This window comes from Rhyacophila brunnea, unplaced genomic scaffold (assembly GCF_057557595.1).
Source record: "Rhyacophila brunnea isolate RB1 unplaced genomic scaffold, BYU_Rbru_1.0 scaffold_7, whole genome shotgun sequence".
Classification (NCBI taxonomy): domain Eukaryota; kingdom Metazoa; phylum Arthropoda; class Insecta; order Trichoptera; family Rhyacophilidae; genus Rhyacophila; species Rhyacophila brunnea.
In genome coordinates, this window is record NW_028233339.1 from 6,718,596 (window position 1) to 6,736,101 (window position 17,506).

General features: G+C 44.1%; 1 protein-coding gene across 1 annotated transcript in view; it reads left to right on the top strand.

Annotated features, from left to right (window-relative positions):
• dpy (fibrillin-like protein dumpy) overlaps positions 1-17,506 on the top strand; it is a 373,870-nt gene that overhangs the window by 308,120 nt on the left and 48,244 nt on the right. The window contains exons 83-101 of the mRNA XM_085957936.1: positions 104-751; positions 1,227-1,541; positions 1,668-2,000; positions 2,352-2,660; positions 2,851-3,156; positions 3,372-4,019; positions 6,586-6,900; positions 7,026-7,358; positions 7,709-8,017; positions 8,181-8,486; positions 8,705-9,352; positions 11,009-11,323; positions 11,450-11,782; positions 12,135-12,443; positions 12,607-12,912; positions 13,122-13,769; positions 16,027-16,341; positions 16,468-16,800; positions 17,152-17,460. Coding sequence (XP_085814062.1) covers positions 104-751; positions 1,227-1,541; positions 1,668-2,000; positions 2,352-2,660; positions 2,851-3,156; positions 3,372-4,019; positions 6,586-6,900; positions 7,026-7,358; positions 7,709-8,017; positions 8,181-8,486; positions 8,705-9,352; positions 11,009-11,323; positions 11,450-11,782; positions 12,135-12,443; positions 12,607-12,912; positions 13,122-13,769; positions 16,027-16,341; positions 16,468-16,800; positions 17,152-17,460 — 7,338 coding nt within the window. The remainder of the gene's footprint in view (positions 1-103; positions 752-1,226; positions 1,542-1,667; positions 2,001-2,351; positions 2,661-2,850; positions 3,157-3,371; positions 4,020-6,585; positions 6,901-7,025; positions 7,359-7,708; positions 8,018-8,180; positions 8,487-8,704; positions 9,353-11,008; positions 11,324-11,449; positions 11,783-12,134; positions 12,444-12,606; positions 12,913-13,121; positions 13,770-16,026; positions 16,342-16,467; positions 16,801-17,151; positions 17,461-17,506) is intronic.

The following is a 17,506-nucleotide window of genomic DNA, read 5'->3' on the forward strand; positions in this document are numbered from 1 at the left end:
ACCTATGCCGAACGATATAATTAGAATCATTTATTCAGTACGCAAACATTCGCATACCCCAGCGTCATTTGAATTATTGGAATCGTTCAAATTTATTTCACAGCCGACACGCCTGCGGTGATCGTGAACCCTTGCCAACCGTCTCCGTGTGGTCCCAACTCCCAGTGCAAGGAAGTCGGCGATTCGCCTTCGTGCTCGTGCCTCCCTGAGTACACAGGATCACCCCCGAACTGTAGACCCGAGTGCGTCAGTAATAGCGAATGCTCTAGTCACTTGGCGTGTATCAATCAGAAATGCAAAGACCCCTGCCCCGGATCGTGCGGCGCGAACGCGGAATGCCGCGTGGTCAGCCACACGCCGATGTGCATTTGCTCCGTCGGATACACCGGCGATGCATTCGTGCAGTGTTTCGTGCAACAATCGGAACCGCCACCGCGAGAAGAGCCCTCCACGCCATGCATTCCATCCCCTTGCGGCTCCAACGCCGTATGCAGAGAACAAAACGGCGCCGGCGCCTGCACTTGTCTCCCCGAATACTTTGGAAACCCTTACGAAGGCTGTCGGCCAGAGTGCGTTCTCAACTCTGATTGCGCATCCAACAGAGCGTGCTTGCGTAATAAATGCCAAGATCCGTGCCCCGGCACGTGCGGTCAGAACGCGGATTGCCAGGTTATCAACCATCTACCTTCGTGCACGTGCAGGCCTGGATACACGGGAGATCCGTTCCGTTATTGCAACGTGTTCCAAGAACGTAAGGCGTATTTCAAACCATAATATCGATTCCCTTGGTTAGATAGATACATATTAATATTTATTATCAGCATTACATAGTATATAATATATATTTTTTATATATAATGTGCATGCACCTACGCGTTACATTAACTAGGTCTAGTAGCGTTTTGAGTTTGCAAACTGAAAATGGAAATAGGTCGCGAGCTCAAAGAAAATGTGCCGATCTTCGGCCGACCTCTGCAGCTCTTGCTGAATATTGCTCAGCAATATGCGCTCGTTATTTTCAGTCAGTCGTTACGTCGTATTGATTTGATCGATCAAAGCCAACTCGAAATCTGATGACCCACATAGTTTTTTTGTTTTTTTTTTTTTAAACTACCTACCGACTTAGTTTCGATTGCCAGTGTCTCACACAACAATATCGCGATAATATAATGAATGAAACTTGGATGCGTACGCAGTCAAATTAAAATACACATTTCCCTCCTCAGCCGTTCAAGCCGATCCGGTTGATCCGTGCAACCCGTCGCCCTGCGGCCCCAACAGTCAATGCAGAGAGGTAAACGGCCAAGGAGTGTGCTCTTGTTTGCCGACGTACGTAGGTGCGCCGCCCGCATGCAGACCGGAATGCGTTGTCAGTTCGGAATGTCCGCGGGACAAGGCGTGCTTCAATCAGAAATGTACAAACCCATGCCCCGGCCCTTGCGGCCAGAACGCCAGGTGCAACGTCAACAACCATAGCCCGATATGTTCTTGTAACCAAGGATACACTGGAGACCCATTCTCCAGGTGTTACCCGATACCCCGTGAGTGACCTTTCCGTTAGAACTAGTAATTGAGTGATTTGCTCGATTAATAATATTATTACGTTCACATACGACGTTGCGTCCGTCGGGCCCAATCTGTGTTAACCCCCGTCGCTTGGTTTTCAGCGCCGACACCTCCCCTACAAGCGGAACCTTTCAGAGATCCGTGCGTACCTTCCCCTTGCGGTCTCAATTCGCAATGCAGGGACATTGGCGGTGCGCCGTCCTGCTCATGTCTGTCAACGTACATAGGAAGCCCCCCTAACTGCCGACCCGAATGCACCATAAATCCAGAGTGCTCCAGTAACAAGGCGTGCATGAATCAGAAGTGCCGTGACCCTTGCCCCGGTTCGTGTGGATTGGGTGCCCAGTGCGCCGTCATTAATCACACGCCCGTGTGCACGTGCCCCGAAGGTTACACGGGAGATCCCTTCACGAACTGCTTCCCCAAGCCGCCACGTAAGCGAACGATCCGGCGGATCTGCTTTGTCAGCTTTTTAAATACCGACATTCGCAGCTACAATATAACTCCCGACTGTCTCTTGCTTGCGAGCCTTTGGCAGACTCGCGTTCTCGCAACAAAAAAAACCGGTTCCTTTTATCCGGATTTCCGTCTCGCGTGTAGTACTGGAAATTTATTTGTTTATTTTGCCACCGCTTCAGCGGACCGGACCGATCGATCGCAGAATGCAGTCGGGAGTTCTATCGTAGGCGATGCTCGCGTTTTGCTAAGAATGTGCGCATCATGCTCCATGAATACAATAACGTACGATGAAACGGTTTTAGATTACCCCCCTCTCGTGTTTTTAGCCGCCGAACCGCCCCAAGAATCAGACCCTTGCAATCCGTCGCCATGCGGACCTAACGCTCAGTGCAGAGACGGCGTGTGCACGTGTCTTCCCGAATACCAAGGCGATCCGTACGTCGGATGCAGGCCGGAATGCGTTGTCAGCGCAGAATGTCCCAGAGACAAGGCGTGCATGCGCAACAAGTGCGCGGATCCCTGCCCCGGCACGTGCGGTCAGAACGCACAATGCGACGTTATCAATCACATACCGATGTGCAGCTGCCCCACTGGCTTTGACGGAAACGCATTCGTCGAATGCAGACCCGTCCAGGGTACGTTCCGCCGCTCCACTTTTTGATATTTAAATGCATACATATCTATAGGAATCCTTTGAAACAGTAAACGATTTCTTATAGTTTAATTCATAATGCACAGTATCAAATAATGACATAGCATTGCCATTTAGGCGATCACTATTGCCCCGGTCTTAACGTCGCTCGTTCTTCCCCCTCTCTGATTCAGCTCCCGTGAAAACAAACCCCTGCAATCCGTCACCCTGTGGACCCAACAGTCAATGTAGGGAGATCAACGGACAGGCAGTGTGCTCTTGCGTGCAGGGCTTCATCGGAAGCCCGCCCACGTGCAGACCCGAGTGCGTGGTCAGTTCCGAGTGTCCACAGAACGAGGCTTGTAGCAACCAAAAGTGTAGAGATCCATGCCCCGGAACATGCGGCCTTGGCGCTAGATGCGAGGTCATAAATCACAATCCCATTTGCAGGTGTCCCGCGAGGTACACGGGCGATCCGTTTGTCAGATGTCAGCCCATACGTAAGCAACTCATTTAGTATCTATGTAGCAGTGCTTTTTAATTCCTGTCAACAATTTTCTTATTGCATAATAATCCATACATGCATACGAGCATATCTATGAAATATTATATACCTATGCCGAACGATATAATTAGAATCATTTATTCAGTACGCAAACATTCGCATATCCCAGCGTCATTTGAATTATTGGAATCGTTCAAATTTATTTCACAGCCGACACGCCTGCGGTGATCGTGAACCCTTGCCAACCGTCTCCGTGTGGTCCCAACTCCCAGTGCAAGGAAGTCGGCGATTCGCCTTCGTGCTCTTGCCTCCCTGAGTACACAGGATCACCCCCGAACTGTAGACCCGAGTGCGTCAGTAATAGCGAATGCTCTAGTCATTTGGCGTGTATCAATCAGAAATGCAAAGACCCCTGCCCCGGATCGTGCGGCGCGAACGCGGAATGCCGCGTGGTCAGCCACACGCCGATGTGCATCTGCTCCGTCGGATACACCGGCGATGCATTCGTGCAGTGTTTCGTGCAACAATCGGAACCGCCACCGCGAGAAGAGCCCTCCACGCCATGCATTCCATCCCCTTGCGGCTCCAACGCCGTATGCAGAGAACAAAACGGCGCCGGCGCCTGCACATGTCTCCCCGAATACTTTGGAAACCCTTACGAAGGCTGTCGGCCAGAGTGCGTTCTCAACTCTGATTGCGCATCCAACAGAGCGTGCTTGCGTAATAAATGCCAAGATCCATGCCCCGGCACGTGCGGTCAGAACGCGGATTGCCAGGTTATCAACCATCTACCTTCGTGCACGTGCAGGCCTGGATACACGGGAGATCCGTTCCGTTATTGCAACGTGTTCCAAGAACGTAAGATTTGTTTTGATTCCACTCCTAATCCGTTAATCAGCAGCTGGATAATTTTCTAATAAACGCTTGGGTTCAAACCTATTTTTCTTAATATATACGCAAGTTGATTATTTATAGGACTTCGTATCATTAAAACGTACGTCCATTTTGAATATTTTACAGAAAATCAAAACAAGTTTTTAATAAAAGATTTATTTCCACAACAGTTTATTCTGATACTAAGAACCTTTTAAACGATGTTTATTGATTTTATATAATATATTAGTTGTCTATGAAGTAGTATTTATTCCGAGACTCATAAAGTGTACGATTTGTTTTATTATTTCAACGAATGAACTAATATGGACTAAAATAGAGGAAGGAAAAAGGCAATAAAATTTAACATAACTATTTTCATCGTCATATTCAATGTCACTCTCACCAAATTTAACAGACGTGTGTGTGTGTGTGTGTATATATATATTCATCGATGCCCTGTAAAATTTACGTCACTATAAATATTGACTCTGAGCTCTATAACCCAAAAATCTATTCGTAATAATTATTATAAAAACGAAATTGTGGCAAAAATAAATAAAAGTCGATATTTTAAGTCAGATACAGTTTTTTGCGATGATAATAATATTGGCTTTATGAAAAACAACATAAATTTATGGGAGCATAATTATGTAAGTAATAATATTAATCGTAACGCACTCCGACCATCAATGGTAAATATTTTCACAGCACTTACTCTCAGATTGATGAATTTAATTATTTCCCACGTGTAACCTTAAGATTTCATTTCAATTTTTCAACGCTTCCTGTTATTCTGCGTAGCCAAAAACCTAAATTTCAACAACATTTTAATAATATAGATTCTAAATCAATAATTTTAAAATGTAAACGTCAGAAAATAAATATATTATTATATAGTCGCCATTTCCACTTTTGTAAGAATACGCAAATATAATTTAGACATTTTTATATGCGTTATTTACTAAAACGGTAACTTCTTCATATATTTATGTTTACGTAAATGTTTATAAACATAATATAATAAATATAGACTTACTTATTTTATTAACACCAATTTAAACTCAAAAAATAATGCACGAATGCTAGATTTCGTGTATATATCAGTACCTAGAGTAGAACTGATATGACATTTTAAAAGAATGACATGACATCAGTGACAAATATTCTCTCAGCTTGGATTTCGAATAATGCACGAATCCTATATATCATGTAGATATCAATAAAGTAGAACTGACATGACATTTTAAAAGAATGACATGACATCAGTGACAAATAATCTCTCAGCTCGAATGTCGAATAATACACGAATGCTAGATTTCGTTTAGATATCAATAGAATAGAACTGACATGACATTTTAAAATAATGACATGACATCAGTGACAAATAATCTCTCAGCTCAAATATCGATTACCTGGGCCATGGCTGAGCTCTGACTGGTCATTGAACTAGCATTGTGTCATTGCAACTTCACGCGTGATCGTAGTGCCATATATTTGGATAAATGAGCATATGGGATCACGATAGCTGTATCGAAGATACACCCCCCAGCGCTCAACTCGTATAGTTTTTTTTTTACATTGGAGATATGTGTAGAATGTGTGATATTTATCTTTCTTTTATTATACCATAATTATTATATAACTCGCAGATCCTTAAGTTTTTTTTCCATGTAGTAGAATCACTCGACACTTTCACAAACTAATTTTACAAAAACAACATCGTTTCTCATCAGAAATTACGTCATTTGGGCCAATTAGTTCTAGAAAGTCTGTATTGCAAGCTATTCTGATATTTCTATGACTTGTTGTTTTCTAAAATAACCCTTGATGGTTCTTTGCAATGACACGTAGAAGTCCGGTTCGAGTATTGTCCATGACAGTGTGACCAAATGGAATTATTTTTGAAGATTTCACGTACGCATTTATTTGGCAAGCAAATTCAGTTTTATCTTGACAGGCTCACTATCAGTTGAGAAGAGGAAATTATTTCATCATAATTTCCAATAGTGATTAGATAGATACCTAAAATTTTAACTCTAATAACGCATAGCTAATCTGAATGTATGAATAAATAAATTAATTATTAGCCAAATATGTGTTCATTAATATATGCATTGTTATAATATCTTGTATGAACCGAAAACGACAAATATTCATCAATGATTTTGTGAATAAACGGCGAACGATACAATACGATATTCTGAAACTAGCCGAATACGTGAGAGTTTACGAAAAAAAACAAACGATTCATTACGCTATTATGATTTTTAACATTTTGATTATATGTGAGATACACATCGCATAAAAACATGATTATGTTGTTGTTGATGTTAAACGCACCAGTCGCGGTGCTAAACCTAAATGAGTTAAACAAAATTTTAATCGGAGTCACCACATTAATTTTTGATCGATCAACATCAATAGTATGAACATTACGTAAATTCAAACATTTTTACCTGATTCTTCATGTACGCATCCAATCGGAATGCGTAGTCATTGTCCTTTCCCATAAAAGATTTAATTTCAAAATACATTGTTATCCTCCCAGCGGTCGTAGCGGAACCAATCGACCCATGCAACCCTTCGCCGTGTGGACCAAACAGCCAATGCAGGGTAATAAACGGACAAGGAGTGTGCTCGTGCTTACCGACGTATGTCGGAGCGCCACCCGCGTGCAGACCGGAATGCGTCGTCAGTTCGGAATGTCCGCAGGATAAGGCTTGTTTCAATCAGAAATGCACAAACCCATGCCCAGGTCCCTGCGGCCAGAACGCCCGATGCAACGTCAACAACCACAGCCCGATATGTTCTTGTAACCAAGGATACACTGGAGACCCATTCTCCAGATGTTACCCAATACCCCGTGAGTGACCTTTCCGTTCGTACTCGTAATTGAATTTTTGCTCGATTAATAGTATTATTACGTTCACATACAACGTTGCGTCCGTCGGGCCCAATCTGTGTTAACCCCCGTCGCTTGATTTTCAGCGCCGACACCTCCCCTACAAGCGGAACCTTTCAGAGATCCGTGCGTACCGTCCCCTTGCGGTCTCAATTCGCAATGCAGAGACATTGGCGGTGCGCCGTCCTGCTCATGTCTGTCAACGTACATAGGAAGCCCCCCTAACTGCCGAGCCGAATGCACCATAAATCCAGAGTGCTCCAGTAACAAGGCGTGCATGAATCAAAAGTGCCGTGACCCTTGCCCCGGATCGTGTGGATTGGGTGCCCAGTGCGCTGTCATTAATCACACGCCCGTGTGCACGTGCCCCGAAGGTTACACGGGAGATCCCTTCACGAACTGCTTCCCCAAGCCGCCACGTAAGCGAAAGATCCGGCGGATCTGCTTTGTCAGCTTTTTAAATACCGACATTCGCAGCTACAATATAACTCCCGACTGTCTCTTGCATGCGAGCCTTGGCAGACTCGCGTTCTCGCAACAAAAAAATCCGGTTCCTTTTACCCGGATTTCCGTCTCGCGTGTAGTACTGGAAATTTATTTATTTATTTTGCCACGGCTTCAGCGGACCGGACCGATCGATCGCAGAATGCAGTCGGGAGTTCTATCGTAGGCGATGCTCGCGTTTTGCTAAGAATGTGCGGATCATGCTCCATGAATACAATAACGTACGATGAAACGGTTTTAGATTACCCCCCTCTCGTGTTTTTAGCCGCCGAACCGCCCCAAGAATCAGACCCTTGCAATCCGTCGCCATGCGGACCTAACGCTCAGTGCAGAGACGGCGTGTGCACGTGTCTTCCCGAATACCAAGGCGATCCGTACGTCGGATGCAGGCCGGAATGCGTTGTCAGCGCAGAATGTCCCAGAGACAAAGCGTGCATGCGCAACAAGTGCGCGGATCCCTGTCCCGGCACGTGCGGTCAGAACGCACAATGCGACGTTATCAACCACATACCGATGTGCAGCTGCCCTCCAGGTTTCGATGGAAATGCGTTCGTCGAATGCAGACCCGTACAGGGTACGTTCTCATCGCCCCCCTTTATTTTTAAGCCATAATTAATGTATTCATTGTTTGCATAACAATTGCAGTTATAAATTGAAATAATTATGTCTATGGCGATGTGCGATGTCAACTCTCACGGTACTAATGTCGCTCATTCGCTCCCCATTCTCTGATTTAGCTCCCATCGTAACCAACCCCTGCAATCCGTCACCCTGTGGACCCAACAGTCAATGTAGGGAGATCAACGGACAGGCAGTGTGCTCTTGCGTGCAGGGCTTCATCGGAAGTCCGCCCACGTGCAGACCCGAGTGCGTGGTCAGTTCCGAGTGTCCACAGAACGAAGCTTGTAGCAATCAAAAGTGTAGAGATCCATGCCCCGGAACATGCGGCCTTGGCGCTAGATGCGAGGTCATAAATCACAATCCCATTTGCAGGTGTCCCGCGAGGTACACGGGCGATCCGTTCGTCAGATGTCAGCCCATACGTAAGCCACTCATTGACTATCTATGCAGTGCTTTTTAATTCTTGTCAACAATTTGCTTAATGTATAAAATTCTATACATACATGCGAGTATAATATTATCTTTGAAATATTATATACCTATGCCAAGCGATATAATTATTATTATTTATTCAGTACGCAAACATTCGCATACCCCAGCGTCATTTGAATTATCGGAATCGTTCCAATTTATTTCACAGCCGACACGCCTGCGGTGATCGTGAACCCTTGCCAACCGTCTCCGTGTGGTCCCAACTCCCAGTGCAAGGAAATCGGCGATTCGCCTTCGTGCTCGTGCCTCCCTGAGTACACAGGATCACCCCCGAACTGTAGACCCGAATGCGTCAGTAATAGCGAATGCTCTAGTCACTTGGCGTGTATCAATCAGAAATGCAAAGACCCCTGCCCCGGATCGTGCGGCGCGAACGCGGAATGCCGCGTGGTCAGCCACACGCCGATGTGCATCTGCTCCGTCGGATACACCGGCGATGCATTCGTGCAGTGTTTCGTGCAACAATCGGAACCGCCACCGAGAGAAGAACCCTCCACGCCATGCATTCCATCCCCTTGCGGCTCCAACGCCGTATGCAGAGAACAAAACGGCGCCGGCGCCTGCACATGTCTCCCCGAATACTTTGGAAACCCTTACGAAGGCTGTCGGCCAGAGTGCGTTCTCAACTCTGATTGCGCATCCAACAGAGCGTGCTTGCGTAATAAATGCCAAGATCCGTGCCCCGGCACGTGCGGTCAGAACGCGGATTGCCAGGTTATCAACCATCTACCTTCGTGCACGTGCAGGCATGGATACACGGGAGATCCGTTCCGTTATTGCAACGTGTTCCAAGAACGTAAGATTTGTTTTGATTCCACTCCTTATCCGATAATCAGCAGCTAGATAATTTTCTAATAAACGCTTGGGTACAAACCTATTTTTATTAATATGTACGCAAGTTGGTTATATATAGGACTTCGTATCATTAAAACGTATGTCCACTTTGAATAGTTTACAGGAAATTAAAACAAGTTGTTAAGAAAAGTTTTATTTCTACAGCAGTTTATTCTGATACTAAGAGCCTTTTAAGCGATGTTTATTTATTTTATATAATATATTAGTTATCTATGAATTAGCATTTAATCCGAAACTCATAAAGTGTACGATTTGTTTTATTACTGCAACGAATGAACTAGACTATCAGTAGACATGACATTTTAAAAGAGTGACATGACATCAGCTCTCAGCTCATCTCTCAGCTCGAATGTCGATTACCTGGGCCATGGCTGAGCTCTGACTGGTCATTGAACTGCCATCGTGTCATTGCAACTTCATGCGTTATCGTAGTGCCATATATTTGGATAAATGAGCATAGGGTATCAAGATCGCTGTATCGAAGATACACCCCCCAGTTCTCAACTCGTATAGTTTTTTCACATTGGAGATATGTGTAGAATGTGTGATATTTATCTTTCTTTTATTATACCATAATTATATAACTCGCAGATCCTTAAGTTTTTTTCCAAGTAGTAGATTAACTCGACACTTTCACAAACTATTTTTATAAAAACAATATATTGTTTCTCATCAGAAATTACGTCATTTGGGCCAATTAGTTTTAGAAACTCTGTATTGCAAGCTATTTCGATATTTCTATGACTTGTTGTTTTCTCAAATAACCCTTGAAGGTTCTTTGTAATGACACGTAGAAGTCCGGTTCGAGTATTGTCCATGACAGTGTGACCAAATGGAATTATTTTTGAAGATTTCAAGGACGCATTTATTTGGCAAGCAAATTCAGTTTTATCTTGACAGGCTCACTATCAGTCGAAAAGGGGAAATTATTTCATCATAATTTCCAATAGTGATTAGATAGCTACCTAAACTTTTAACTCTTATAACGCATAGCTAATCTAAATGTATGAATAAATAAATTAATTATTAGCCAAGTATGTGTTCATTATTATATGTATTGTTATAATATCGTGTATGAACCGAAAACAAACTACATTCATCAATGATTTGTGAATAAACGGCGAACGTTACAATACGCTATTCTGAAACTAGCCGAATACGTGAGAGTTTACGAAAAAAAACAAACGGTGCATTACGCTATTATGAATTTTAATCTTTTGATTATATGTGAGATACGCATCGCATAAAAACATGTTTGTTTCAATGCGATGAAAACCCATTTAATGTTTAAATCGATTCGTTTATATTAACTCAAGCACTGACCTTTTAATTACCACATTTAAATAACACGTTTATTATATATAATGGCCAAGTACTCCAAACGCACCAGTCGCGGTGCTAGACCTAAATGAGTTAAACAAAATTTTAATCATTAAGTCACCACATTAATTTTTGATCGATCAACGTCAATAGTATGAACATAACGTAAATTCAAAAATTTTTACATAATTCTACATGTATGCATCCAATCGAAATACGTAGTCATTATCCATTCCCATGGAAGTTTTAATTTCAAAATACATTGTTATCCTCCCAGCGGTCGTAGCGGAACCAGTCGACCCATGCAACCCTTCGCCGTGTGGACCAAACAGCCAATGCAGGGTAATAAACGGACAAGGAGTGTGCTCGTGCTTACCGACGTATGTCGGAGCGCCGCCCGCGTGCAGACCGGAATGCGTCGTCAGTTCGGAATGTCCGCAGGATAAGGCTTGTTTCAATCAGAAATGCACAAACCCATGCCCAGGTCCCTGCGGCCAGAACGCCCGATGCAACGTCAACAACCACAGCCCGATATGTTCTTGTAACCAAGGATACACTGGAGACCCATTCTCCAGATGTTACCCGATACCCCGTGAGTGACCTTTCCGTTCGAACTCGTAATTGAATGATTTGCTCAATTATTAATATTATTACGTTCACTTACGACGTTGCGTCCGTCGGGCCCAATCTGTGTTAACCCCCGTCGCTTGGTTTTCAGCGCCGACACCTCCCCTACAAGCGGAACCTTTCAGAGATCCGTGCGTACCGTCCCCTTGCGGTCTCAATTCGCAATGCAGGGACATTGGCGGTGCGCCGTCCTGCTCATGTCTGTCAACGTACATAGGAAGCCCCCCTAACTGCCGACCCGAATGCACCATAAATTCAGAGTGCTCCAGTAACAAAGCGTGCATGAATCAGAAGTGCCGTGACCCTTGCCCCGGTTCGTGTGGATTGGGTGCCCAGTGCGCCGTCATTAATCACACGCCCGTGTGCACATGCCCCGAAGGTTACACAGGAGATCCGTTCACGAACTGCTTCCCCAAGCCGCCACGTAAGCGAACAATCCGGCGGATCTGCTTTGTCAGCTTTTTAAATAAAGATATTCGCAGCTACAATATAACTTCCGACTGTCGCTTGCATGCGAGCCTTTGGCAGACTCGCATTCTCGCAACAACAAAAAAAACGTTTCCTTTTATCCGGATTTCCGTCTCGCGTGTATTACTGGAAATTTATTTATTTTGCCACGGCTTCAGCGGATCGGACCGATCGATCGCAGAATCCAGTCGGAAGTTCTATCGTAGGCGATGCTCGCGTTTTGCTAAGAATGTGCGCATCATTAATACAATAACGTGCCGATAGCGTACGATGAAACGGTTTTAGATTATCCCTTCTCGTGTTTTTAGCCGCCGAACCACCCCAAGAATCAGATCCTTGCAATCCCTCACCATGTGGACCTAACGCTCAGTGCAGAGACGGCGTGTGCACGTGTCTTCCCGAATACCAAGGCGATCCGTACGTCGGATGCAGGCCGGAATGCGTTGTCAGCGCAGAATGTCCCAGAGACAAAGCGTGCATGCGCAACAAGTGCGCGGATCCCTGTCCCGGTACGTGCGGTCAGAACGCACAATGCGACGTTATCAACCACATACCGATGTGCAGCTGCCCTCAAGGCTTCGATGGAAATGCATTCGTCGAATGCAGACCCGTACAGGGTACGTTCTCATCGCCCCCCTTTATTTTTGAGTCATAATTTATGTATTAATTGTTTGCATAATAATAGCAGTTATAAATTGAAATAATTATGACTATGGCGATATGCTATGTCAACTGTCACGGTACTTATGTCGCTCATTCGCTCCCCATTGTTTTATTTAGCTCCCATCGTAACCAACCCCTGCAATCCGTCACCCTGTGGACCCAACAGTCAATGTAGGGAGATCAACGGACAGGCAGTGTGCTCTTGCGTGCAGGGCTTCATCGGAAGTCCGCCCACGTGCAGACCCGAGTGCGTGGTCAGTTCCGAGTGTCCACAGAACGAAGCTTGTAGCAATCAAAAGTGTAGAGATCCATGCCCCGGAACATGCGGTCTTGGCGCTAGATGCGAGGTCATAAATCACAATCCCATTTGCAGGTGTCCCGCGAGGTACACGGGCGACCCGTTCGTCAGATGTCAGCCCATACGTAAGCCCCTCATTGACTATCTATGCAGTGCTTTTTAATTCTTGTCAACAATTTGCTTAATGCATAATATTCCATACATACATGCGGGTATAATATTGTCTATGAAATATTATATACCTATGCCTAACGATATAATTATTATTATTTATTTAGTACGCAAAAATTCACATACCCCAGCGTCATTTGAATTATCGGAATTTATTTCACAGCCGACACGCCTGCGATTATCGTGAACCCTTGCCAACCGTCTCCGTGTGGTCCCAACTCCCAGTGCAAGGAAGTCGGCGATTCGCCTTCGTGCTCGTGCCTCCCTGAGTACACAGGATCACCCCCGATCTGTAGACCCGAGTGCGTCAGTAATAGCGAATGCTCTAGTCACTTGGCGTGCATCAATCAGAAATGCAAAGACCCCTGCCCCGGATCGTGCGGCGCGAACGCGGAATGCCGCGTGGTCAGCCACACGCCGATGTGCATCTGCTCCGTCGGATACACCGGCGATGCATTCGTGCAGTGTTTCGTGCAACAATCGGAACCGCCACCGAGAGAAGAACCCTCCACGCCATGCATTCCATCCCCTTGCGGCTCCAACGCCGTATGCAGAGAACAAAACGGCGCCGGCGCCTGCACTTGTCTCCCCGAATACTTTGGAAACCCTTACGAAGGCTGTCGGCCAGAGTGCGTTCTCAACTCTGATTGCGCATCCAACAGAGCGTGCTTGCGTAATAAATGCCAAGATCCGTGCCCCGGCACGTGCGGTCAGAACGCGGATTGCCAGGTTATCAACCATCTACCTTCGTGCACGTGCAGGCCTGGATACACGGGAGATCCGTTCCGTTATTGCAACGTGTTCCAAGAACGTAAGATTTGTTTTGATTCCACTCCTTATCCGATAATCAGCAGCTGGATAATTTTCTAATAAACGCTTGGGTTCAAACCTATTTTTCTTAATATATACGCAAGTTGGTTATTTATAGGACCTCGTATCATTAAAACGTACGTCCATTTTGAATAGTTTACAGGAAATCAAAACAAGTTTTTAAGAAAAGTTTTATTTCTACAACAATTTATTCTGATATTAAGAGCCTTTTAAGCGATGTTTGTTTATTCTATATAATAGATTAGTTATCCATGAAGTAGCATTTAATCCGAGACTCATAAAGTGTACGATTTGTTTTATTATTTAAACGAATGAACTAATATGGACTAAAATAGAGGAAGGGAAAAGGCAATAAAATTTAACTTAATTATTTTCATCGTCATATTCAATATCACTCTCTCCAAAGATAACAGACATGTGTGTGTGTATATTATATATATATATATATATATATACATGGATGCCCTCTCAAATTTGCGTGACTATGAAAATTGACTATGAGCCCCAGAACCCAAAAAACTATTCGTAATTATTCTTATAAAAACGAAATTGTGTCAAAAATAAATAAAAGTCGATATTTTAAGTCAGATACAGTTTTTTGCGATGATGATAATATTGGCTTTATGAAAAACAACATAAATTTATGGGAACATAAGTATGTAATAATATTAATCGTACGCACTCCGACCATCGATGGTAAATATTTTCACAGCACTTAATGTCAGATTGATGAATTTAATTATTTCCTAGACAGCAAAATTTTATTTAGACATTTTAATTTGCGTTTTTACTAAAACGGTAACTTCTTCACATAGTTATGTTTACGCTAAATGTTTATAAACATAATATAATAAAAATAGACTTACTTATTTTATTAACACCAATTTAAACTCGAAAAATAATGCACGAATAATAGATTTCGTGTAGATATCAGTAGACATGACATGTTAAAAGAATGACATGACATCAGCTCTCAGCTCATCTCTCAGCTCGAATGTCGATTACCTGGGCCATGGCTGAGCTCTGACTGGTCATTGAACTGCCATCGTGTCATTGCAACTTCATGCGTTATCGTAGTGCCATATATTTGGATAAATGAGCAAAGGGGATCAAGATCGCTGTAACAAAGATACACCCCCCAGTTCTCAACTCGTATAGTTTTTTCACATTCGAGATATGTGTAGAATGTGTGATATTTATCTTTCTTTTATTATACCATAATTATATAACTCGCAGATCCTTCAGTTTTTTTCCATGTAGTAGAATCACTCGACACTTTCACAAATTATTTTTATAAAAACAACATCGTTTCTCATCAGAAAGTACGTCATTTGGGCCAATTAGTTCTAGAAAGTCTGTATTGCAAACTATTCTGATATTCTATGACTTTTTGTTTTCTCAAATAAGCCTTGAAGGTTCTTTGTAATGACACGTAGCAGTCAAATTCGAGTATTGCCAATGACAGTGTGATTAAATGAAATTATTTTGGAAGGTTTCACGAATGCATTTATTTGGCAAGCAAATTCAGTTTTATCTTGACAGGCTCACTATCAGTCGAGAAGAGTGAATTATTTCATCATAATTTCCAATAGTGATTAGATAGATACCTAAAATTTTAACACTAATAACGCATAGCTAATCTGAATGTATGCATAAATTAATTAATTATTAGCCAATTATGTGTTCATTAATATATGAATTGTTATAATATCGTGTATGAACCGAAAACAACAAACATTCATCAATGATTCGGGAATAAACGGCGAACGTAACAATACGCTATTCTGAAACTAGCCGAATACGTGAGAGTTTACGAAGAAAAACAAACGGCGCATTACGCTATTATGAATTTTAATCTTTTGATTATATGTGAGATACGCATCACATAAAAACATGTTTGTTTTTATGCGATGAAAACACATTTAATGTTTAAATCGATTCGTTTATATTAACACAATCACTGACCTTTTAATTACCACATTTAAGTAACACGTTTATTATATCTAATGGCCAAGTACTCCAAACGCACCAGTCGCGGTGTTAGAACTAAATGACCTAAACAAAATTTTAATCGGAGTTACCACATTAATTTTTGATCGATCAACGTCAATAGTATGAACATTACGTAAATTCAAAATTTGTTACCTAATTCTTCATGTACGCATCCAATCGGAATGCGTAGTCATTGTCCTTTCCCATGACAGATTTAATTTCAAAATACATTGTTATCCTCCCAGCGGTCGTAGCGGAACCAGTCGACCCATGCAACCCTTCGCCGTGTGGACCAAACAGCCAATGCAGGGTAATAAACGGACAAGGAGTGTGCTCGTGCTTACCGACGTATGTCGGAGCGCCGCCCGCGTGCAGACCGGAATGCGTCGTCAGTTCGGAATGTCCGCAGGATAAGGCCTGTTTCAATCAGAAATGCACAAACCCATGCCCAGGTCCCTGCGGCCAGAACGCCAGGTGCAACGTCAACAACCACAGCCCGATATGTTCTTGTAACCAAGGATACACTGGAGACCCATTCTCCAGATGTTACCCAATACCCCGTGAGTGACCTTTCCGTTCGTACTCGTAATTGAATGATTTGCTCAATTAATAGTATTATTACGTTTACATACAACGTTTCGTCCGTCGGGCCCAATCTGTGTTAACCCCCGTCGCTTGGTTTTCAGCGCCGACACCTCCCCTACAAGCGGAACCTTTCAGAGATCCGTGCGTACCGTCCCCTTGCGGTCTCAATTCGCAATGCAGGGACATTGGCGGTGCGCCGTCCTGCTCATGTCTGTCAACGTACATAGGAAGCCCCCCTAACTGCCGACCCGAATGCACCATAAATCCCGAGTGCTCCAGTAACAAGGCGTGCATGAATCAAAAGTGCCGTGACCCTTGCCCCGGTTCGTGTGGATTGGGTGCCCAGTGCGCCGTCATTAATCACACGCCCGTGTGCACGTGCCCCGAAGGTTACACGGGAGATCCCTTCACGAACTGCTTCCCCAAGCCGCCACGTAAGCGAACGATCCGGCGGATCTGCTTTGTCAGCTTTTTAAATACCGACATTCGCAGCTACAATATAACTCCCGACTATCTCTTGCTTGCGAGCCTTTGGCAGACTCGCGTTCTCGCAACAAAAAAAACCGGTTCCTTTTATCCGGATTTCCGTCTCGCGTGTAGTACTGGAAATTTATTTATTTATTTTGCCACGGCTTCAGCGGACCGGACCGATCGATCGCAGAATGCAGTCGGGAGTTCTATCGTAGGCGATGCTCGCGTTTTGCTAAGAATGTGCGCATCATGCTCCATGAATACAATAACGTACGATGAAACGGTTTTAGATTACCCCCCTCTCGTGTTTTTAGCCGCCGAACCGCCCCAAGAATCAGACCCTTGCAATCCGTCGCCATGCGGACCTAACGCTCAGTGCAGAGACGGCGTGTGCACGTGTCTTCCCGAATACCAAGGCGATCCGTACGTCGGATGCAGGCCGGAATGCGTTGTCAGCGCAGAATGTCCCAGAGACAAAGCGTGCATGCGCAACAAGTGCGCGGATCCCTGCCCCGGAACGTGCGGTCAGAACGCACAATGCGACGTTATCAACCACATACCGATGTGCAGCTGCCCTCCGGGCTTCGATGGAAATGCATTCGTCGAATGCAGACCCGTACAGGGTACGTTCTCATCGCCCTCCTTTATTTTTGAGCCATAATTAATGTA